The sequence below is a fragment of the Nyctibius grandis genome, chromosome 5 (genome assembly GCF_013368605.1).
Source record: "Nyctibius grandis isolate bNycGra1 chromosome 5, bNycGra1.pri, whole genome shotgun sequence".
NCBI lineage: Eukaryota > Metazoa > Chordata > Aves > Nyctibiiformes > Nyctibiidae > Nyctibius > Nyctibius grandis.
Window position 1 is genome coordinate 77,391,253 of NC_090662.1, and position 25,376 is coordinate 77,416,628.

At 39.6% G+C, this 25,376-nt stretch overlaps 1 protein-coding gene across 1 annotated transcript in view; it reads right to left on the reverse strand.

Moving 5' to 3' along the window:
- Positions 1 to 25,376, reverse strand: part of VWF (von Willebrand factor) — a 144,134-nt gene that overhangs the window by 26,256 nt on the left and 92,502 nt on the right. The window contains exons 34-43 of the mRNA XM_068400423.1: positions 22,580 to 22,757; positions 18,672 to 18,892; positions 17,691 to 17,883; positions 16,717 to 17,058; positions 10,009 to 10,214; positions 6,117 to 6,219; positions 5,933 to 6,007; positions 5,289 to 5,393; positions 4,604 to 4,809; positions 2,910 to 3,059 (exon numbers count right to left, since the gene is read on the reverse strand). Coding sequence (XP_068256524.1) covers positions 2,910 to 3,059; positions 4,604 to 4,809; positions 5,289 to 5,393; positions 5,933 to 6,007; positions 6,117 to 6,219; positions 10,009 to 10,214; positions 16,717 to 17,058; positions 17,691 to 17,883; positions 18,672 to 18,892; positions 22,580 to 22,757 — 1,779 coding nt within the window. The remainder of the gene's footprint in view (positions 1 to 2,909; positions 3,060 to 4,603; positions 4,810 to 5,288; positions 5,394 to 5,932; positions 6,008 to 6,116; positions 6,220 to 10,008; positions 10,215 to 16,716; positions 17,059 to 17,690; positions 17,884 to 18,671; positions 18,893 to 22,579; positions 22,758 to 25,376) is intronic.

Below are 25,376 nucleotides of genomic sequence, written 5' to 3' on the forward strand. Positions count from 1 at the left end.
TTTGTCAAGAAACTGTAGCTCTGCATTAATGATACATTATTAGAATAACAAATTATTGATAAAGTTATGGCTATGAGCCAAAACACAGCCAGATACTTTAGATCTAATATTTCATAGTAATTGCCATACTAGAAACAAGTCTCTTCTACAAATGGAAATCAAAGGGATTCTCTTGCAACAGTGAAAGCTCTCACAGCTACCCTCTTTGTTTTCACTGCATTGGGCATCCTCAAGCCTTCTCACCAAACTCTACACTTGCAGAAAGAGCACTAGTTTTGTTTGCTGGGTTTTTTTAAATGGATTGGGTTTTTGCTCTGGTCCTAGGGAATTATGCAGTGTTTAAGACACAGCAGAGGAAAATATTATTCAAAAAAAGTTTCTGTTTTGTTCACAGCTTCTCAAGTGCATATACATACATGCTGTCCAGCCTTGTTCTGATACAGAGGCTGTAAGTTAAATGATATTGAAATATAGTGGCATATAAGGCATTTGAAATATAAGGCATTTGAAATTCTTTGAAAACCAAGGCACAATTAACGTAACAGGGTTCAGAAAATATCATTGCTTTTCAGATATTTGTTTGTTTAACTGAAACACTCATAGTCACATTTCAATGCATGATTAACTGTTTTAAAATACATATTAGTGTAAATTCAAATGAGAATTTAAAACGAGTCAGACGATGCAGGGTTTCTACAACAACGTTAACTCAGCCATGAAGTGCTGCACATGTATGCTCTATGCCCAAGGTCAGTCTTTGATTCCCAGACACACTATTAATGATGTCTTTCTGAAAACAAAAAGAATACCTCTAACTTCTCACAGCTGTATATACCAGGACTGCTAATGAAGAGCTTTCTTCCAAATGTACTTGAACAAAAGCAAGGAGGAAGAAGAGATATCACGTGTTGATTTTTCTTAGCCTCTGTTCTGAATGCAAATGCATAAATGGGACTTATTCCAAAAAAAAAAAAAAAAAAAGGCAAACTTCTTAAAACCAGTTAAAAAGTTTAGGAAAAACAGTGAGAAACAGGCTGAAGAGATTTGGAGACTTCACAGCAGAGGGGGATGTGCATGACATATTTATCTGGAGATTCACTGTATTTCCAGCAAGAAGAGAAAAACCTACTCCTGGAGCAGAAAAAAAGCAAATTAACCTTGTCTCGCATGCAGCACTAGAAAACCCAGAGCATCACAGTATCACCCCAGTCAGCACAGTGAATCAAACACAGAAGCAGCAATTGGTCCCTCTTAGTTAAAGGGTTTTGCAGTTATTGCTGTAGTATGCATTTCCCACTGACAAATTTCAGCTGGTCACCTCTAATGACACCAGAGCAGTCTGTTGAGTCACAGGCCAACATACAGATTTTTATCAGTTACTGGACCACTGAAAGCACTGATGTTACAACACACATTTGGAAACACTTGCTGGTTGGTCAACTGTTTGAATTTTGTGGGGGCTAATGCAATATATAGCCTAATACAAACATTTAAAAAGCAACTTGGACGTTTGAGTAGCATTAACTAACTCATCTTTCCTTCTGCATTGAGGAAAAAAACAATTAGCATCTTCTGAGCTTCACTTCACAGTTCAGGGAAGAACAAACCCATGGGGAAAACCCTGGGTCAGCAAAAGACCTGCAGAGAATATTCGTAATCCCAGACAGCCACATCTTGTTGCTCCACATGGACCCCACACAGCCTACTGAACTTGCAGATTGTGAACACACCAGACCATGGACTAGGGAGGAGATGCTTCAAGTCAGATGTGCCTTTTCCTGAATGGAATTGGCTAATGCCATCAAGAACAATCTCAACTAATCCATGTATATCCTGAAAGCTTTACAAAGAGGCAAAATGCATTTGTGGTAGCCTCTGATATTTGCAGCACAACTTCTCTGGCCACATGGCAGTTGGTAAGGGGTGTGGGTTGTCAGCACTTGGCTGGGCTGGGCACCTCTTATGCCATCTGCTTTTTCTGCAGACCCAAGCTGTGTATTTCCACTGTCCTCACTGACTGACCTATCCATGTTAACCTCATGAAGCTAGGGCATGGAAATGCTCAGGGATTATGCGTCCGAGGTGCTAGATACCAGAGCAAAATACAACTCTAGGGCATCACATTTAATTTTACAGTGATTTTTTACTTCCTTATTCTCTACATTATGTTAAGGTGAGGAATGTTAGGGATGTAAATTTGGTAGTTTAAAGGAAGTATAAAAACCATTTTGAACATTTGTTTGCACAAATAATGTTATGGTCAAAGTCTTCTAATCTAGAACACTGGCAAGTGCTGCTGACTTTTAACCAATTCCTTTGACCCTTCTAGAATTCTTCTACCAACTTTTTGTAGCAAGTATCTGTGTCCTTCTGCTTGACCAGCTATGTCAATATAACAAAGCAGCTCATACTTCCTTTGCAGGCTTCCAAAAGTAGACCACATAATTTTATAGCACGTAGCAGATGTCTGAGCATAATAAAGGCCACAGCATGTGGTCTTATTACTGCTATAATAGGCAGAGCTGAGCAATAGACAGATCTGAAATGTTCTCTTCAGAAAGTGAACTTCAGCTAGAACAGTCATTTGAAACTGAACTTCAGACATCATGAGTACTTATTGTGCAAGTGGGGTAAATAGACACTTCAGGATGCAGTTCTCCTTTTACTGAAATTAAAAATAAACTTGTCACTGATTTCCTCGGCAGCAGGATATGATCCTAAAACAATAACCCTAAAATAAAGTCAGCAATGCTCAGCCCCTCTTAGACTCTGTCCCCGAGATAATTCGTTGCTACAACACTTGTTTTCTATTTTTCTCTGGCTTCTCTAAACACACAGGCTTAAAAGTAATCATTTCAGATCCCCATCAGGTCTCTGCTGACTAATGCACTGGTTTAAATGTTACTCACCCGAGAGCAGAACGTGTTACATGCTTTGTCGTGACACTCCATCATCTGAAGTCCTGTAACATCATCCCTCATGCTAGTGCAAGAGCATTCCCTGCATCCATCTTCCCAGGTTGTCCCAATGGGGTAGACTATGTTGTTGTGCACACACACCTATTGAATGCAACAATTAATACATGAAAGAGCACACTGCTACTGTAAGGGCACACTGCTGGCTCCACAAGGCTGCTTTTTAGGATCTGAAACCTGCCATAAAATTTATGGAATATTTTGAACCCAGTAGAAATGCTACAGATCTTAAAATTGTGGCCACTCTGTTAAGGAAAGGAAAATAAGTGCAAACAAAGCTGCTGTTTTTTAAAGAATAAATTGGAGAATTTTATCTGCAGTCAGTAGAATTGCCCAAGGTCTGACTCAGCTTCCCTGGAAGCATAATGTGACCCAATATTTAGAGATAATAAACAGTAACTCCTGTAGAAGGAAACATGCATGCAAAACTTCTTCCAACTAAATCAGCTGATCTGAAAAGATCCTACTTTGAGCTACAAATGTTCATTCTCTTGTATCCTTAGGCCATCACAGCTACCAGAAGAGCAGTGCCATCTCTTACATTGCACTTTCTATTAGTAAATTTACAGCATTTTATTAAAGAGATGAACATCACTTATTTTTATAGATATAGCAAATAAGTCACAGAGACATAAAATGACTTATGCAAGGTCATGAGATACTTAGCAACAGAAAATAAAGGCTAGACCTCCTGAGCTGCAAGGCAGCGTAACCCTATGTTAAGCTGTTAGGTGAGCAGATGTTAAGCTGCTTCAATTAAAAAGTTACATTGCCCTGCAACCTCTCCTTTAAGTAACCTTATCTTAAAGGTTAACATAATATAACATCTTAATAAAAGGTTGGTAAAATAAGAAAAAATACATCCTGGTGAAGCTTTAACAGCATCAGGTATTAATTTCAAAAATTTAAAAGTGGCAATATAGTTCATATAAGATATACAATGCCTCCTCAGGCAGAGGCAAAGGTAATCAATGCGCACAAGGAGTTTAGGTCTAACATGTCCCAAATATTTCAATGAAGTTAGCATAGGACTGAAAGAACATAACTGTAACTGTACTGATCCAAAAGCATGTACCTCTGTTGTCCAGAAACAAATTAAAAATTTTAAAATTACCTCTGAAATTCCTAATGCTTAAATGACCTGGAAGTTTCAAATGGGTTTGGTATATATAGCTATAGATATATATATCTATATCTATATAAAATCTGATTATCTCAAAGTCACAAAAAATGGGTTGGTTATGTCAGAATGAATGACTGTAATAAAACAAGTAACAGTGTGATCACAGAATCACAGAATCAACCAGGCTGGAAGAGACCTCAGGGATCATCGAGTCTAACCGTTGCCCTGACACACTCTGTCAACTAGACCATGGCACTAAGTGGCATGTCCAGTCTTTTCTTAAACACATCCAGAGATGGTGACTCCACCACCTCCCTGGGCAGCCCAATCCAATGTCTAATAACCCTTTCTGAAAAGAAATTTCTCTCAGACACACGTAAATTAAAAATGCCCTGGCATCATTATCCAGTAGTCTCACTGCGGGTTCATTAATACCTAGCTACCCACTTTGGAGCTGTCAGTCCATGTATAAAAGATAGTCGAAATGACACTTCCTTCCCCTTACCCTGCCTGGAATGCAGGTGGTAGATACACAGCCGCAGTCATTAGTGAGAGATCTGGATAGATATCCCAGAGGGCAGCTCACTGTCGAGTTCGTACAGCTGCAGGTGCACTCATATTTATCACAGCACTCGGTCTTCTTAACAGTCAGCTCTCGATGCGGTGGGCAGGAAGGTCTTTGAACTAAGCTGCAGGCTTCTCTGTTACACGCTAGCAGAAAAAGGTAGGTACCATGTCAAGCACACGGCATTTCAGAGTGCCACGAGTGAACAAGACAGTTCTTTGGCAGAAAGGCACTAATCGCTACTGTGAACTGTTATAAATCTACTTAAAGACTAAGTAGTAATGCAGATATAAAAGACCCAGGTCAAAGATTGTGTTGCAGGTTCAGGAAAAGTTCCTACCCTGACAAAAAATTCATGTCTCATATACAATCAAAAAGATTTATAAAATAAGTGTAAGGGTCAGAGCACACACGTCCAAGAGTAAAGTGTTTCTCTTTCCCTTAATTCAAAAGTGTACTCAGAAAGTGCCAACAATACCCTTCTTCCACGTCTATGAAACCATTACATGTCTGTTGGCTCCAAAATTAAATCTTTCAGAGGGAAAAAATAATGTCTAAAGGAAGTTGTCAGTGTTGCTCAAATGCAACGTTCCAGTGTCACTCCCTGCTAAAAAAAAAATCTTACCACATGTGTAATTTGGTCTGCATTCTCCAGGGTTGGTCAGAGCAAGCTGCAGGCCAAACTCACAGACAGGGGCAGGAGGCAAATCACAGGAAACCAGGTCACAGACTAAGAAGAGAAATTGAGAGAGAGTTTAAGACCACGCCTGACTAATGAGTCCTCAAGAAAAGATATACACACGCATGCACACCCCCATTAAACTCTTTTTCCCTACACTCAACTGCTATCCTAAAATATGAAGTAAATTAGAGTTCAGCAGGTCAGAGTTTGTTTTCAAAACAGCTTAGGGAACAGTTCAATCTTGGGTTATGAGGATTAAGGTTCTGATGTTATATTTAATGTGCAAATATAGACCATGCGAAAATAGATACTTGAAGAAAAAAGACCATTCTAATGTCATTTAGACAAAAACAAATTTCTCTGTTCCCTTCCTCACCTCTGACAGAAAGAGGGACAAAGTCAAGTTGGAAGTGAATGGAGACTCACATCCTCAGGAGCTGTTTATTTTTCCACATAGAATATTGTACGGTCATTCAGTGGTTTCAAAAATGGACCATTGCATTAAATAAAAAAAAGGGATTGTATACCTTTGAAGCATCTGGTAATAATATGGACCAATAAGATTCCAACAGTTTATGAGAACCTACCGCACTCGTACTCAGGGCAGCACTGGCTGGTGTCCCTGCGCAGACGAGGAACTTCACAGGGACCACACTGAACAGCTGGAGTAAGAAGAAAAATTCCATAAAACAAGTTTGGATAAGAACTAGAAAACTAAGTGACAAAAACATCAATTCAAGTCCGATCACACTTAGAGCTAAACTAATTTACATTTGGCAGTCGGGCAAGGTCGGACTGTGCAGTTTACTTTCTTGTTATCAAGACATGTGCAGATCTTGCAAGGCTCATTGGCGGGAATCCATGTTTCCATGTGCTGCATGAAAAAAAAACACAACCAGATTGTTAGACAGAAATCAAATATTCTGGTCACTGGTATGTTAGCGATAGGAGTGGGTGAGGGTGAGTAACATTAATCTGGAAAACCAGAAGACACTATGCAGGATTGGTTGGTTGCTCTGTTAACAGTAAGAATCTAAGGAGACACATAATTCTGAAATGACTGTAGTGTACCAATTTAGCAAAAGATGTAAAGAATGCATGAATGGGATGAGGAATTACTATTGTTTTAAGCATGAAAAATGCTCAGATGTTATAAATACAATTGCAGGCTATTGTGAGTAACAGTGGACTCATGCAACTACATGCCATGGTTGGATGTTCAGTGGTAATAAGGGATATTTTGGGAAACACATAGAAGTGGCTGCTTTCCCAAATTAGTAATACTTAAATACAGATAAATAAACTGTGCATATTTTTTATTAAGAATATATGGGGTTTCATCACTTGATTTCCCAGTGGAATGAAGACTGGAAAAGCACAATAGTAACCCCAAATCCGAAACCATCACTGTGGTGATTATGTGGAGGTAATAAGAACATTCAGAAACTGCCAGTAAAGTGTATCATTATTCAACCACTGCTCCTTCTCATGAGAGAGAGGGAAATCATTGATGTTAAAGATGTAGTTACCTACAAAGAACTATCCACATTTAACACCCATGTGAATACGGAAATAAGAGTGAAAAGAGGCACTATGGAACAATAACGTTAGTTTGCACAATTGGTCCAGGTCTGGGTGAGAAGATGTAGAGTAGGTTAGGATGCCACAAAGGAAAAGGGTGTCATCCAGAAAACTCTGGAGTGCAGTTTAAAAATAACAGTCTGCTGAGAACTTTAGTAATAAGAAGAAAGGAAGGAAATATCTAAGCATGCTGCCACCTGTACCCAGAGATATCTATGTATTTTAAGCCATCACAGGAGTCTGAAAAGACAGTTTACTTTCAAAGGGTAACAGCACGGCAAGGATAAGACACCAGGCATGCTAGAACAAGCCAACCAGAGGTTTAACAAAGCTTAAGAGCCAAATTGCATAGGGTCAGTTAATCCATAGGAAATCTATTTTAGTCAAAGAAAGCTTGTATCAATGTATTGCTAGTAAAAAACATTATCACAGTGCTTGGAAAAACAACTCAGAGCCCTCTGCCAGAGCATTCAATGGCCTCAGGGTTAAAAAGTCCTGAGAAGGCAGCTGATCGGGAATGCCTACATTTGCAGGTGGTGATGTGAAAAGCACGTGGACATTTCAAGACACACAGAAAGAGAATCACAACATTTGCTCTAACATTTTCAGCAGCCTTGATTTTCTCACAGGTTTTCTTCAGCATAAGTAGAAGTCTCTTGCTAATACCAGACAAAATGACAAGAGGAGCACAATGTTAGTAGAGCTCTATATGGGTGTTGGTACTGAGAATCCCATAAGCCCAAGCACTATCTGGGGTAGAAAGGAACAGAGGAATGAACACCAGAGGGAAAGAAGGGGGTTAAGGAAATCATAACCCACCACCAGTTGCACTGCCTGTTGTATTGCTCACACAGCTAATCCTGCAATGGTGGAGACGCAAGACGGCTGTGTGAGCTGATCCTCCCCTGCCCTTCACCTCCCCATCCACACAGCAGCTGCACCTAAGCCTTGCCATTGGGGTACATACAAGAGGTTTTCAGAGTTAAAGCCCCATTAAGGAGCATGCAACAACTCATGAATTTCAGAACTTCTGCAGAAACAAGTAGATACCACCACAGATGTTACTCCCAAGATGTGCGCTGAGCTTTTCTCCACAAGGGCTTGAAACAATTATTTAAATGGAAAATGCACTGCATTGCCTGAGGATTCAGGGATTTAAGGCACACAGATACTAGACTTTAATTTGCATTTGCAATAACCATTTCATATAGAATCATAATACAATAACTAGAGTTCTTGGGTCACCAAGATTTGTGCACAATTGATCTGTGTTCAGGGCAGTGACTATATACATTGCAAGCTATTTTTTCCTTCAAGAGAAATAAGATTTTTTTTCTGTTCCTTTTATTACAAGTATTACTGGGGGGTTTTTTCCTTCCATTTTACGAGTGCTCTAAGCACTACACAAATCCAATGATACTGTATTTAAAACAAAGATCCAAAACAAAACACAAAGAAAAAATCATGGCCATATGTATGGAGATACCATAACATTAAAATAAAAGCTAACTCAAGCTACATGTGGTCACTTTCCTTATGTCTTCCCTCACTCTGCCAAAATCCACAGGGTGTGTACGCCTGAGGAGGGGACTTAATGCTTTTAGGCTCCTGTACCAGCCCCTTGTCCAGAAGTACAAACCCACAAAATCATATTTAGTGAATACTTTTTCCCTGTGCTGTGCTTTGACAGTGTCCGCAGGCAGCACTAAGGCACAAGCCATGGCAAAGCGAGACCCTCGACCTGCATGGACCTGTCCTGTGCGAGGGCAGGTGGCACTGGCACACGCAGGGCTCCCAGTGCACACCTGCAGTCAGTAGACTCTTGCATTGGCAAAGCAGTGCCTGGAGCAGTTGCTTCATTAAGTCAAGTGCGTTGCTCACTGGTACCCTAACGAAAGAAAGGTGTTCACTCTGTTAAGTTTGATGCTTTTGTCATTGTGTTAATCAATGCAAACAGTATTTAAAATAGATGTTTCAGACACAAATAGTCTTTGCTTCCTTTCAGTTTAACTGTAAATGTTTATAACACATTTCTTGCTAAATGAAATGTGAGTCTAAATTTGTGTGTATAAAATGAAGTTATTCAGAGTACTTACATTCATTTGCTTTTTAAAATCTGCCTTTTCGCTTAAAGAATAGACTATCCACACACACACACAGAGACTTCTGTTATTTACAGAAGATCTATGTTACAAAAATGATTATGTCTTTGACAGCAGGTTTGGCGAGTACGGTAAGACCATCCAAAAATCTTGTTAAGAATCTAAAGCCCATAAAATATTGAAATTAAAGCTGCTGCTTCTTAAAGTCTGGTAACAAAACTGCAGACTTAAAAGTACTGGCTGACTTAGGTGAAAACTCCCAGAATTGAGCAGATGGGGGTGAAGAGCAACAACCCCTGCTACTTAAAACAGGGGACGTAGGGAGGAGCTTGCTTTGTGATGCTGAAAGGGAAATTATCAGTCTGTTTCACTGCAGTCTGGCACCTAGCACCCGTAGATCTTCACAATCCCATTCTGACACAGAGAGGTCTGACTTAGCTGAGGAAAGTGGATTTTCAGTAAAAGTAAAATGATTCATTTCATCAAAGGAATAATTCTCACCAAAAAACAAAGTGAGGCTAATAAAACTTGACATAAGGCCATCTTGGTCTCACCGCTTCACACCAACCACTGAAAGTATTTCAGTAAGCTTTACAAAGACAATACAATACATTTTTAAGCAAGGATTCCAGATTTATGATTAAATTGTCATTACTGGTAAAAGTCTGCTGAATGGACGTGTTTATCCTGGTAAATGTTGACTTATGCCATCCCTCCTTTCTTCCCTCCAGACCTCCCTCCACACAAATTTGTCATGCATTTCCGGGTCTGTACAGTCGCAGCTGCAAATTTTATATCCATCCCAGACAATTTCACACTAGGGGAGCTAGATGGGGCTGACAGCCAGCCCGTTATGAGGAACCGAGCTAGAAAACAAAGCATCCAAAGGCGAAAATAGTTAGACTTATAAGACAGATTTACTTACAAAAGTACGAACCCCAACCACTTACAAAGGTAGGCTGCTAAGTATACATAGTTACCTGATGGTGCGTGCCATCTTCACTGACGCATTGTGTGCAGACTTCTTCATCAACACAGCTGTCATTAAAAATCACCTGTCTGTCTGGACAGAAGCAGCCTTCTGTGGGATAATCCTTGCAGACACTGAGTTTGGTACTATTCTCACAGTGCTTTATGCAGGCTCTGTGGCAGTGATCATATGTCAAATATGTGGGACATTTCATTGCTGAGGAAGACAGAAAAAAACTTTAGATAAAGAGATCTGAAATGCAGATAAATGTTTCCACTCACACTTTCTTTAGAATTGTGTTCAGGTTTTTGAAAGCCATCATCTGATGAACATATTTTGTCTTCTGCAGCTACTAACATCTTTGAAAATATGTTTTTAAAACTAGCAAAATCCACACTGGAAAGTGATTGAAGGCATTTGCTCAAGTTACAGTCCATGCAGAAATCACCAAGCCACATTTTCAGGTCACATGAATCAGCAAAGTATGACTTACCCTAACAACAATACAATGGCTTACTTAAGATGAACATCTTGCCTAACTTTGTTTCAATACTGGGCAAGAGACATAAGAATTTGGAAGCACCTTTACTTGTATTAGAGAAGCACTGGTAACAGCGCATGGTTAGTAGATATCCAGGACAGACTAAAGTGTTGAACAAAGATTTTTTTGACAATTTGACAGGTAACAGTGTTCCCAACTAAAGAAAGCTAACAAACAGAACATTTTGGTACTTCAAAACTGAACCTGCTGGATTTTTGCACCTTATTAATTGAATTGCCTTATTAAGGGAATTAACTGAATCAAGGAAAGCTGCATTTTCCCCTAAGCCAACACATAAAATTTTTACCGATGAGTTCACAACACTGAGGGTATTGTCTCTAAAAGCAAAGACAAAACTAAGGCTATAGCTATTCAAGAAACCTATGGACACAGCTTCCATACTGTGTACTCCCTTAAGTCTACTTTACTTTTCTCTACGCATTCAATTAGGAAGTGTTTCTTATTTCCCAGTTTGTGACTGCTGTGAGGTTTATAAAAATTTTTTTCAGTCCCCTGATAAAAACACTGAAAGAAAATTACTGAATGAAGACCTGAGCTCCCAAGCAAACAAGCATTCATCAGCTGAACTGTCTACACACACCCTTCTGAGCCAAAGGAAACAGAAAAGAAATGTCTTTAACATTTAACCCTTTTCTGTTTCAAGACATGCTAAATCCAATTATTTCTTGTGTGTTGGAGTCTATGGTCGCATGGGTGGAAAACCATCATAGTTCAGCAGATGCAGAGGAACTTGAAAAGCCACAGGAACTTGATGGGGATTCCAATCCCACCATGAAATGTTTTGGCTGGATTCTGAAAACACAAAAAGGTGCACCCAAGTAAAATAGGAGAAATCGCCTGCTTCTAAACCTGTACTAGTAGCTACCTAGACTATACTATGTTCTCCAGAAAAACTCATTTCCAGAAACAGTTCTGTAAAGAAGGTGCTCAGAGTAAGCACCAGTGCTTATTGCCTGTGATGGTCTCACGTCAGCTCTAATGAATGTGTGAAAATACATCCACAGCACCTATTAAAGTAGTGTGTCATTTACTTTTTTATTCCAGTGTTAGTAAATATACTCAGCACACTGGCTTTCATCTTGCTTACCCACCACTAGCCCCAAAGCAAATCTAGTAAACCTTCTGTGCACAAAATTAGATTAATTTATTTTAGAGTTTAATGCTGATGCACATCAGCATAGAACCTGGACAGCTCACAAGCAGAAAGAGTACCAATGCTAAAGCCTCTAATGTACTTCATGTAATATAGCCCTTTCTCCTTCCTCCTCTTTGGCTGGCATTAAGGAACCAGGTGTGTGAAAAATGCAATGAAGAACCATGCCCCAGACTCCAGATATGCTATCAAAAAGCCTGTGTGCCTGTGTAAAATGGCAATGTTTTTTCAAGGAAGGAAGGAATGAGGTGGTTACGTTTTCCAAAAGAAATATAGATGAGCTCACGTGAATGCCCTTGTTTTGAAGTCACCTCTGTCCTTGGGAGCATGGGAATGAGATGTGCACAAGCAGCGTCAAGAGATGGGATAAACTCCATCAATGTCTGGAAAATGATCCCAACCATCCTTTTATTCTACTGGCACAATGACAACCAGGCAACTGTAGAAAGTCACCTCAGACACATTACTGCCCTTGCACTCCAGAGATTTGGTCAGATCCTACATGACTTACAGGTAACTCTGCTTTTTGTATGGAAACTTCTGCCAGAGGTTTGGAATGTGATGAGACATGAAGGACTCCTCACATACAGCCTCAGAAACAAGTATTTCAACAAGCCACCCTCCTGTCTGGCTATTTCAGTGCTCACCTCAAAAGCCTGTTCTTTCTGAATGAAAAGGCAAAGACTGTGGGTACTAGCAAAAGGAGAAAATAAGGCTGAAAACCAAGTAATAAAAGAGTAATTCTTCTGCCAAATTAGTTTTAAAAGAAAGCTACCTTAAATACTAGCCTGTATGATGCTACTATGATCATGTATGGATACTGTATTCTGTTTGTTGCCTCCATTAAAACATGACCTTTTTTTTCAAACAGGGATGAGAATAGTAAAAAAAAAGCTGGGGGAAAAAAACGTTTCCTGCAAACCTATGATTACAAAGGGTCATCTGGCACATTTAAGTATTGACATTTTTTCAGCTGCTTATTTTTCCTTTAAATTGCAGTAGATATTCCCGGTAGATACTGGCTGGGAGAGAATAACCTCTGTGAGGATCTACAGAAGGTGTAAGTCCATCAAAACAAAATAAACCACTTAACAAATTCAGAGTGAAAGATCTAGTGACAGTTTGCACTGGGATTCACTCTGACTTCGTGGCTCAAACAGATCAGACAAGACAGAGCATCCTTGGTTAAAGTACTAAATTAATATTTAGGGAAGAGGTGGTTTTCAAGCCTCTGAAACATGTCAAAAGTCACACATCCTTTCAGGCAACAATGCCACTCCTTTCTTATCAGTAGTATAATTTAGTACAAATTTAGCTACTAGCTAGCTGCTGAGGTCACATACTGCTGTTTTGCCTTCTGCCTCACTGTACTGTCACGTGCAGCCAAAAGGACAGCTAAAACCCCAGTGCAGATGAAGTTGGAGTGAATAATGCACCAGGACTAATAGCTCATCAGCTGCCAGTCAACATCCTCGCCAGTGCTCCAGCACAATTTTCTTTAACCTCCCTTAACGGGTCTTCTTTATCCAAAGGAGTATGTTTAGAAGAGTTTTTCCAATGTTCTTGGGAGTGGTTTCAAGGCCACATTAAACCAACTTAGATCAGTGCTGCCATCCAAAAAGGGGCATTCCCCCCTTTATCTCCTCAGCTCAGCTGCTCTTCCCTGCTGGTGCTTCTTTCCCTTTTACAGCTAGTTTTCAGAGCTCACCAAGTAGCATGTAAGGACTACTGCCAGCACAGCAAAAGGAGTGGGAATGCATGGCTGGAGATGGAAGAGGAAGAGAAAAATTGTCCCAGATCAGCTGAAGGCAGTCGTAAAGCTACCCGCATACTGTTGATTTCCACGTCATGGTTTAAATCCTTCAGCTGTTATGCTCCTCACCAGCATGCCTTGCTTACACAGCAAAGGAACAGCAGTGGATAATCTCAGTATAGCTCCACTACAAATCCTTCATTAGCAGAGGTGGCTTTATTGTATCCCATTGCTTCTCTCTCCTCCTCCTGACCCTCATTCTTGCTTCTCTGCCAGATGCCACTGCCCCTCAGTTGAGCAGGCAGAGCCTGTTATGCATTTGCCTTCTAACTTGGGCTGGCAAAACTACTCAATGAAAGACAAAACACAAAACCCTCCAACAACCAGAAGGGCTCATGAAAAGCATTGTTTCCAAGCAAAATATTTTTCCAGGAATCCCTGCAGCTGCTGAGTGCCACCAGCATTCTCCTCAAAGAACCACAGCTTTACTGAGCAGTACCAACTAGCAGTTTGTTTCATACACCATGCAAGCATCAACTACCTATCTAAATTTAATTCATCTGCAAGCTAGTATTGGCAAGTACCTAGAGGGCCTGTCCACATGGCACATAAATGAGCTTAAAGAGCTGCTGAGAAGCATTCATAGAAACATTAGCATATGAAGATTAACAACTGCTACTGCTGTCATTTATCTTCTGAGTATTTCTGCTTTCTGAGCAAAATTTGCTAACTCCTACTGTTACTTGAGCTACACAGTTCAAAGCTGACTTGGTCACCTCCACATGAGCTGCCATTTCTTTTGGAACTGCAAAATGCACTTCAGTCCATTCATTAATCACTATCCTATTTCCAGGTGAATAAAGCTTCCTCTCCAGGCAAAGTTGAATCCCAACACGTGTCGATGATCACTGCACAGCAATGCAGTGATTTGTTAGAAATCCCTACGATCTTCACATTAAGATAAAGCCCGTACTGTCATTAATGTGGAAAGCCTATTCAGCAGGCATTCACTCCCACCTTGGAGTAAAGTTTCCTTCCACCCATTGACATAAAGCTGGAAGTCTGCCAGATAGCACTCAACACATCCACCCTCCCAAAAATGAGCAAGGAAAGCTCAGGCAGTGGAACTGAATGAGCACAGGATGGAGAACATGATCTGTCTTTATCGGATATTCCAGCGACTATGTTAACCCATCCAGGCAGAGCAGTCAGGAAGGACTTGTACTGCTTGAAATGTCCCAATACGGCATGACAAAAATCCAAATCAAATTAAAAAAAAAATGACAGGGATTCAGTGGAGTGGAAAGAGGGAAGCAAGGTACTCCGGAACTGTGCCATTGTTATTAAACATGTAGTGGTAGAGTGATTACGTTGCACTGTCTATTTAGTCATTAATGTAACCTGCATAATGTCCCTGTAATTAGAAATTTTAGTTTTGGTAGTTGCACACATGGCACCTGCTTGAAGGAAGAAGATGATGCTATTGTTAGGACACTAACGACTGTTTTATGCAATCAATGTTAAAATGGGCAATTCTTTGGCAATCCTTGTACATGCTGTGTAACAAGATGGGAATCTGAAAACTGCAGAAAGTTATTAAGGTACTCCACTGACATTCAGCCTTGGACATTACAACCTGCAAAGTCTGACTGAAGCACTAAATTTGGAAAATGGCTGGCAGTATTCTCCCTCTGTTTTCTAGGACTACATTCCAAACAGACTGTGTTGTTTCTTAAAAGAATCAGTCTGCAACAGCAACATGTGCTTCAATAACCTATTCTGGAAAGATATTTAAGACACTAACTGGAGGCTCAGGCCAAATCCAAATTCATATTCTTGACTTCCTATCCCATCATTCCCCCAGTCTGAGCTTAAAACATGAACAAAACTAAAACATGTACTGAGTTCTTGCTGTATCATTCCGTTAGGATGCTGGTTCTCCAATTCTGAAATGAAAAGTATCCGGGCAGCAAGCGGGAAAGAAAGTAAGGCAACAAGAACTGACTAAACTGGAGAGGCAGGAGATGCGAAAAACAACTGGGATATCAAGACACTACATGAGGGGCTAGCTGGGAAAGAAAATGCCTCCATACATACACATACATCTCAGGTACGTGATTAAACCAGAAACACTGTGAGTGAATATCTGAATGTCTGTAACCATCACTGTGCACAGACTAACAGCAGAAGGTATAGAATAAGCTACCTCAAGAGTTACTTATTTGTACTTAACTATATGTTGCATATCTTTAGGTGTGCCTCATAATAGGGCTGCTGGGAGAAAAAAAAAAAAGAAAGAAAAAAAGCCCAGGAAGATAGGGCAGAACTTCTTATGTCTACAAGAATTTAGGGGAGTAGGTATACAAAATGACAACTGTCTGAACTTAGCACTAGCATGCTTGTCCTGCTTCTTTTAGGTTCTGGGCAATTTGCAAGGCTCACATCCTTCTATATTGCTTTCTCACAGCACAAACTCTTCACCTCCAAAACACTAGCAAAACACAGCCAGAAGGAGAACCAGATTTGCAAAGTAAATTACAGCTGGTTTGATCAGCATAGCTGGCATGCGCTAACAAGAAAACAGAATCACACCACAGAGAGTGGCCATTTCCCCATTTTTCACTGGAGTAGAAACTTAAAATCACACTGGCTTTTCCATCATGGTCTGAAAGGTTTAGGAATGTGGGAAATTTGTAGAAACTATTACAGAGAATCCAGAAAAGTCTTATTTTGTGTCATTGGCAGTTATGACAGCAACAGGCTGGGGAGCAGTTCCACTAATCTAAATTACAAGTTTCCCTGTCCACCTTGTACAGATCCTCCAGTGTCTGTACCAAAACAATGATACCTGCAGCTAAAACTGCCTAGCAGAATCAGAGCAGACTCTCAATTCAAACCTGGTGGTTCGGTGGCTGCAGAGTCAGGTACTGTCACATAGCTGTGTTTGCCTCTGCATAGCTTTCACAGCGTTTTTATTTCATAGGTTATCCTTCCAGCCTTGCATAACTACCTTGCATTTTACTAGTTAGCAGTTTACTAAGAAACACTTTTTCCATAATATGCAACTTAGTGGATGACAAACCAGCTAACAGTTCTGCAATATCACTTACATGGGAAAATTGATCTGGAACTTCTACCCCACCACATGGTATTCAAAAACTAATATTACACTGACAAGATAGTCATTGTCACCACCATCACCAAGTTAGACAGTTTCTCTATCAGTTTTAATGTATCATAACCCCCTTACGACAAAACTCGGGTGTTCTCCAGTCTACGCAGACCCCGTTTTCCCTGCAGATGTGAGCGTAGGAAGTTATCATCTCGCAGGCTTCGTCCTCATAGCAGCTGCTTTCTGCGCAGGCCTCGTAGAACATGTTGGGGGAGATGACCCTGTGGCATTCTGCAAACCTATCAGAGAGCAGAAGGTGGCAGTGGCTTGTTGCGTGCTCAGAGCATCTGTCTTCTCTCCGGATTTCACAGATCTTCCCTGGCTCTTCCACCGTCCAGTTTTGGATAAACAAGCCACTTTCAGGAGTGACAGAGCCATCACGTAACATGAAGTCATTGACGTGGTTCTGGTCACACACCCCTAGGAGGGTGAGTAAAAGGAAAAGAAAGAGTCTGAATACAGTCAGCAATAAAACAAACCTAGAGAAAACAGGTACAGGACAGATGGAGCCGGTTGGGGCCTCTCAGTGAACACCAAAGGGAAGAGGAATGAATGATGTTCCTTATAGCTATTATCAATGGAGGCATAAAAACCCTGTGTCTTCTTTCCTATATCCTTATTACAGAAGCTATAGGTTATGCCACATAGAGGATACCATAGAATGAATTCTCCCAGGTAGTAGTACCCGTGACAAATCTTTCACCTTCACTACAAGCAAGAACATGTCTCTCACATAAATGTATACGTAAGAACTTAAAGTTAAAGCCTCATCCAAAAAAAAAAACCTCCTTGAAAAGATAATGATATAATGTGAAAAAAGTAAAACATGAGAGATGTCTAGCCTTGCTCTTTCTAGGCTATTACTGGGAGTCAATGAGCTGTCACATTGATGGCCATAATAGAAAAACCTCCATAGATGAGCAGTGTGCCAACAACAGGGGATCAGTTCAGCCAGAGAGTTTACAGGTTCAGGACCACACAAATTCCAGTACCATAAATAGCAGTTCAAGCCCAAGTAGGAAGCTGTTACAGTTACTAGCTTTCAAACTTACCGCAAAGCCCTTGTGTTCCTGAAGAAAAGCTCTTTGAATTAAGTTTAAGAATAAATTCATTGTTTCTTGGAGTAAATGTGAGATTATGTCCAAGATGAGAGAACTTGATTTCGTGCATTATAGCTCCATAGACAGTGACTTCAAACAAACTGCTAGTATAGGGAATATGAACTCTTTCACCATTAACAGCTACCTGTTTTCAAAAAAGCAAGGTCATCACATCAGTTCTAGCAAGTATTTAAAATCAACAAAATTACCACATTGGGCTGGCAACACATTTTGACTTCACAAGTACTTGAAGATCCAACTGAATCTGGACATGAGTCAATTTTGCAAGCTGAAACTTTCTACTGAGTCTAAAAATGCACAGAACTAATCGACCTTCATTCTGTGTGTTATATGAACAACTTTTTCAATGTTTTCCCATATGAGTGCATTCCTTCAGCATCACATATATACAGACTAGCAATCTAATGCCATGAAGTTAAAATGCTGTCTACAGACCCTGAAAATCAATAAACCTCAGTGAAAGTCACACATACTAAGCTGGCCTTTCTTCTAATGCTGAGGTCCATCTGCACACAAGGTAAGAATCAACTCTCTAGCTCTTCAACAAGCCAGTCAGGCATAGGTTTGTGAAGCATAGACTGCTCTCCCATGCACCAAAGGACACAACAGAGGAGAATCTGAGTGCGGTATGTCCTGTCTATAATCCCTGCCTTTCTGCCAGATGTGTCAGTGAGACACTGCCAAATCCCATGTTCTTGACATTGTCACACCCACACAATGGGAAGAAAAAGAAGAGAAACGTGTCTGGCTCATTATATGAACGTAGATCGTATCATGAAATTTGCTCAAAAGACTAAGAATAGGTTGCAAGGGGAACAGAAACTGGACAAAGGGAACAAATTTGTTCCCGTAAACTGAAATTCTGTAGCATGAGCAGGCAATGCACAGATCACTTCATTGTGTTTAGCTTACTGCCATGTCACTGAAGAGCTGAACAGATACACCACGATGTTTCACTTCAATGGAGTCCATACAGTTCATCTTCGGTGTTGCTCTGCATGGTCCTTCATGGAGGAGAACTTCAATATCATGTTGCATGTCTCGAAACAAGGTGTAGGAGCAATTGCCAGTCAGCTTAAAATTTAGCCCATCAAAAGTGACAATATGTCGAGATGAACTTCCTATACAGACACCTACAAATCAATGAAAAAAAAAAAAAAAAAGCCATGTAGGCATTCACTTTTGTTCAAATTAGACTATTTCATCACAATTGTTATGGGCATGTGGAATCAATGAATTGAGAAAGCTAGGAAGGTGATGAATTGCAAATGCTTGCAGGAAATCATTGACAAGAAACTTTGGTAAATACTCCATCACATGGTTTTCTTGAAGTATCTTTGTCTGGAGCAATTAGTATTACAAAAGATTTGGATAAACTCAGAATATCCCTTAGCATAAAGTTTACTCACATGGAGTGTGATTTATTAATAGATTTTATATGAAAAATAAAAGCAGAGAAAATGTATTCCTTCTCTATTTGTAGGAAAACTGTAACATACTTATTTTCTAGTTTTTGCATTGCATATTTATTATGGTATTACATTTTATTCTGCACAGTATTCCATTTGAAATAAAATAATACTATTTCATTCTTATCAAACACATGTCACTAGTCAATATCAGAGGACTTTTTTTTTTTTTTTCAGATAGGAAACAGGAAAACGCTAGAGAAATAATGTGCACAGGATAAACCAGTGGTCAACTGACAGATTAGTGTCCTGGTCATTGGGTTATAAACACTTCCTTGTCTTCACAAACTGGAAAACAAGGAGGATTATAATCTCACAAGTACCAAAACAAAATCTGAGCAAAAGGATGCTTCTGACTCACGCATTTTCAAATCTTTTGCTTAAAGATAATAAGGACAATAAAAGTAATGTCAGCTGAACATCTAGGATGAAAATTCTCGTTGTTAATAATTCAGCTACTTGGCTTTTAATAGAGATTTGAAAATAATCTGTTTCCTGTTCATAGACCTTCAAACTTAATTTCCCAGGAAAAACGGCAAACAGCAACTTTTGCTTAAAAAAAAAAAAAAAGAAAGTAAGCTTATCTTGTGTACTGTCAGGCACTGAATTGTCAAGAGCTACATCCCTTTAGAGGACTGGAGCATCTTCAGATATTCTACTGTACCTTCTTATAAAGTTCATGTATAAACAACAATGAAACAAGTTAGCAATAAAACAATGTTTCTCAACCTTTTTTATTCATGTACATCTAAAAAATTCTAAGGATAACGGGAATCCTTTTAAACTTCTCATAGGTATTCTGTAGCACAAAATGTGTTAATGTAATCCATTTAAATCCATTTAATAGTCCACAAACACCCAAGAGCCATTAATCACACGTTGCAAATCATATTGCTATAAAACTTTTAACTAGTTCAGCAAGCAAACACCTTCATAGTGTAACTCCTGATCTATTCTACTAACTCAGTTATAAGACATAGGAACACTTTTTCAAGTCCTTCCTCTTTGCAAAAGCATTTGTCATATCATCCACACTGTCAAGCAATCATTTGAAAGGGCTCTAGTTCTCTAAATAACTGAACACTACTTTGCTGAATCGCAAGTAAATTAAGCGTGCACTGCCATGCTCCTGTAGCACAGATTGCCTCTATTCATGACAACAAAGAGATGCTGAAGCACATTGACCTCCTACTAAGCACCTACTTTGCTATGCCCATCTCTAAAGTTTACTGATTGCTGGGAGTTTCAGCTCTGACTTCAGCACACATGGCATCAGAATTAGCCTTCCTGACTGCTACGGATGTTGCTTTAGTTGACACAGCATCATCCGGGTTTCACCAAGTAATCACTGAAACAAGAATACTTTACCCATGGGGTTTTGATCAGCTGGGTGGGGTTGGGATTTTTTTTCCTCCTCTTATAACATATGAAAACTTACCACTTTTCATCACAAGCTGCATCACCTTGGGTTAAAAAAAGTTAGATTTTACATATCATGGCTCATTAAATTCATAAAGAGCTAAACAAATGTTATCTCATGTTAAACAGCAGCAATCTCAAGTCAACTAATGGTCTTTTCGTGACAATCAGCTAATGGTACGAATGGTAATTTTCATTTCGTCCTTTCAGAAAATCTTTATGAAGACATGTTTTGCCAAATGTATGCCAAAAGTAATGCCTTCATGTTGCTATCAACATATTTAGGATTGACAAAATTATTACAGATGCACTTTTTATGGGTAGCTATCACTAACAGTATCTTTTAAATATTATAAAATATATATGATTATTCAACTAAAATCTTTCTACCTTTTTGAAATATTTATATCAAACCAGAAATGTTAGCTTTTAAGTGTTTGGATAATCAAATGTGCTTTTAGAAAATGCTAAAAGTTGGGGTGTTAAAATTTTGGATGTCTAACAATTCAGGGATCAAAATCTAGCTACTCAGCTTAGATATTTCAAGTAGTGCCTTGAAGAAATTGTTCTTAAAGCAGCCAGCTCTGCAGAGGACATTTTAAACTGAGATTATACATTATAAAGAGAAGGCATATATAGGGTTCTTATTTATTCTAAAAAGTAATCATATTGCTTTAGATGTAAGCCCAGTTTTTAGAATTATGTTGGGAAGTACAGCCCTCTAAGCTTCATCAAAGCCAAAGAGATTCATCAAGCCAGAGATTTTCAAGCTCTGAACAGGATCTAAACACTGTTGAAAATCATACCTACAGGTTCCTGGTTTTCAGATTTCTGCAAATTTTAGCTGTAGTAGCATGCATGATTGGGCTGTAGAAATGCATTCTTTCGTATAGATACAGCCTTTAAGAGTTACTGGAGCTGATCTATTGAACATTTAATTCAAAACAAACATCTTGACTAATTTTTATGGAAATCAAGCATATGACTACAGCGTGTTCGGCTCAGAGAAGAGGTGAAGCTCAGTTCCCAAACCCAAGCTGAGGTGCACCAAAAGACCCAGTGGCTGAGCCTATCCCTTGTTCCACCATGAAGTGCTCTTCCCTGTAATGGCTGTGCAGCGATGCTCTGTGCCACACTGCATGCAGCTGATCATCCCTGCCTCCTTTATCCTGGGCTGCCACTGTTTCATTCTTGTCAGAGCATTTGTCCAAGCACTGAGGCAATTTGGAGGCTCCAGCTCATTTTTTCACTTGAAATTATCACTCCCTTCTTATCTTCCTCCTTCAAGTCTTCCCTTCACATATGTGGGATTTTCCTAAAGAACCTCTCTTTTTTATAACGGGATCACCAGCCTCAGGGCTGAACCCCTACACCCTGTAAATGCAAGTGGGTGCACTTAACTTCTGTTCCTGTCATCTCAGCCAAGGCACTAATCACACAGTGTTCACTGTTTCTGCTCAAATACTCAGTGTGAGTTTTTATGGACAGAGAGCATTTTTTGTTGTTGGTTCTTTAATACATGCACTTGATTGAGGTCAGGCCAAACCCTCAAGCCTAGAGGTGGAGCAAGAATACATCACTTCTTTACAGCTTGCCAGTATAAATTTCCCTTTTCTTCCATGCATCCTCCTTGCTGGTTCACACAGAATGGGTAATCAAGTGTGAAATTCTCTGATAAAGCACTGTAGCTATGCTAATGTAAAAAAATAAGCTTGCAGTGGCCTTGAACTTGCTAATAGCATCACACATTCCAGGCATCAGTGAGACTCTCACGCTCCTAGCTTTGTTTAACTGGTGTACAGCATTAATTCCTCCCACCTTGGTCATCTTTGATGTGTACAATGACTGAGCAGCTCCATTCAGCATTACATTTCTGATTAACATTTCAAATGATGGGGAGGGAGAGGCATACATGCAAAGATAGATACTCACATGGACACATCCATCGGCAGCCACAGGTTTCTTCAACCTTAACAGCAGGAAGATTGCTGTGACATACTGGTTTGGGCATCCTCTCACAGTTAATTTGATGACTCTCCAGAACTGTGTAATCTCCTGGAAAGCATGTCACAGTGTGACACTGGTCCGGTAATGTCCATTTGTCACCAGGCTAGACAGGAGACATGGATATTTACCAATTGAAAAGAACATGGGCGAAGAGGAGAAAAATGCAAAACCTGGCCGCTGCCACACTCCTACAGCTAGCAAGTAAAGTGACACTGGCAGCAGTGCTACTCAAATTAGCCTTGGATAATTAAGTAACAGAATGCAGTGTATTAAGGACTTCATGAGGATGAGAAAGTTTAAATTAGCAACGCTAAGAAATAGACTCGGAAATTCCAAGCAAAAGATAACAGTCTAGAAGAAGAGGAGTTTTGTCACAGCAGAATGAAGTATCTGGTACTCCATCTGTTGTTAGCTTAGCCATCCTACAGCATGCATGGACAGCATAGTCAATAAAGAATTCCCCTTAGCTTTTCTTTAAATGTCAAAGCCTTTAGTTTTCATAAGCCATAAAATTATTTTAGAAAGATCTCTGAGCACAGATGGTCATGGCACAGCAGGAATCAACAATATTTGTTCCAAGCTAGAAAGGCGTGGAATACCCTAGTTATTTTATCCACAACTCAAAACGTTAAAACATTTCCTCCCTTCCCAAAGGGAAATGGTTCCTTTACCAGACTAGTGTTATTAGATATACTTAGTGATTTTGTAAAATTAAAAATAAAATGTAAAATATATTCTCATCTTCTAAAGGACAGTCTGAATTTTAAGGCACCAGGATCACATAAGACTAAAAGACAGAGAAATAGATGTGGTCACAATCTGGAATATCTCAAGATTCATATCTGCAAAAAGCTGAGCTCTCTGTCCCCACTCCTGCAGAGCTCTAAAGTCCATAAATAGGCTCAATGAATTTCAAAACAGGGTGTTCATCACTGAGGCCTGCATTCCCAAGAATATCCCCAAATGTGGGAAACAGCCCTTTCCAGACTTGGCTCTACAGAGATGAGTCCAGAAGCAATAGTAACAAGTGAGGCAGTGGCTCTGTGAACTGGGTAACATATTCACAAGCAGAAACACGTGAGGAAGAAAAGATGTTTGCTATTGGACAAGGTTATCTCCCATTCTCTCCTTTTCAGCTCACCCATCATTCCCATGAAAAAGAGCAAAGTGGCAAAATATCTAGGTAACCACAGCATAATTCAGACTTCTTGGCACTAGTGTGCAAACCAAGAATAGTGATGAGAAATTATTGCTCTGTATCTCTGAGCTACATGATACCGTCAAGTCTAAAAGAGAACTGCCAGATTTGCAGCCATAAAAATTTACATATTAAATACAAGTACCTGGACCTGCTTTGTATGTTTCAGGACTGCGAGAAGGGAACTTGTCCTGAAAGCAGCTTAATACTTTTCAGGCTTGTGAGCCTAGAGGAAGCTGTGAAAATGTAAAATGAGGACTTTAAGTATGGAAAAAATATTTAGATAGGAAGAAATTGAATGGTTTTTAATTATAGTTCTCTCGCCTACAAGCACCTGGAAGGGTACATGTACAGCTGTGCAAGTCTGGCAAAGGATCCTCTGGCTTCCATACATATTTAATTGCTTTTATTTCACTCCTGAACAGGACATCTATTGGAAACATTGAAGAGCTGGACAAGAAAAGCAAAGCACAGCACATTAAAAGAAAAATATCAGTTGAAGTATCCAAACAAAGGCAAGAATCCTGTTGCAGAGGAAAATGCAGCAGCTCTGAAGACAAAGAAAGCCTAAATCCCAATTGATATGAAACTGTAGGATTAAGAATAGGACAGAAAGGAGAGCAAAAGCAGAGGTTTCTAAATTGTGAAGGCTAAGTCTGCTGAAACCAATAAGCCTGCCAGCACACTGGAGGAAGCCTCAGACTTCCTCTCTGAGGGAGCTCTGAACCTAAGGACAGCATCTTGCACACTCGTTCTCTTACTATGCATCTGCAGGAGAGAGAGTCACATAACTTGATCAGGTTCATTAGCTGGCACCTTTTAATTTAGTCAAGGTTTGGTTTTGTTTGTTTGTTCTTCTCTAAACCAAGTGCTGAATAACACTAGAAAAGTCATGTTATGGAAACTGCTATTTTAGGAATGTGATTTTTACTGCCACTTGTAGACCAGAAGTGCACAAGATCACTATACAGGTCACTTCGTCATGAAGTGCTACCATTATAAGACAAGTACCTACACTTCTATTATCACCTTTATGCCTGTTTAAAAGCATCAAAACAAGACTACTGATGAGAATTAACTACATTAAAAAAAACTTTAATCTATCATAATCATTCACATATTCTGTCAGCTGTCAAGTTCAAATATTAAAACAGTGGTTCTTTACACAGCCTGTATTTAGCTCTATTTGAACTCCTTGCCACTGGATATGATGAGTACTAAAAATTTACATGGATTCAAAGAATGACTGAACAAATTAATGGGGGAGAACATTATTGAGCACTATCAAACACAAAAAGGTACCACTCGCAGCTCAGGGTGTCCCTGAGTCACAAATTGTTCAAGGCTAGGACAGTTCACAGAATTTTCATATATACTTACTTACATTCTTCCCTGACTTCTGTTTTTAGCTACATAATAGAAGGGGTTGGATGGATTTTTGGCCTGACCTAGCACATTTGATCTTCTTTCCTTCTGCTACTAACAGTGACCTTAGCCATGAATCTTCCTTCAACAGTCATTTCC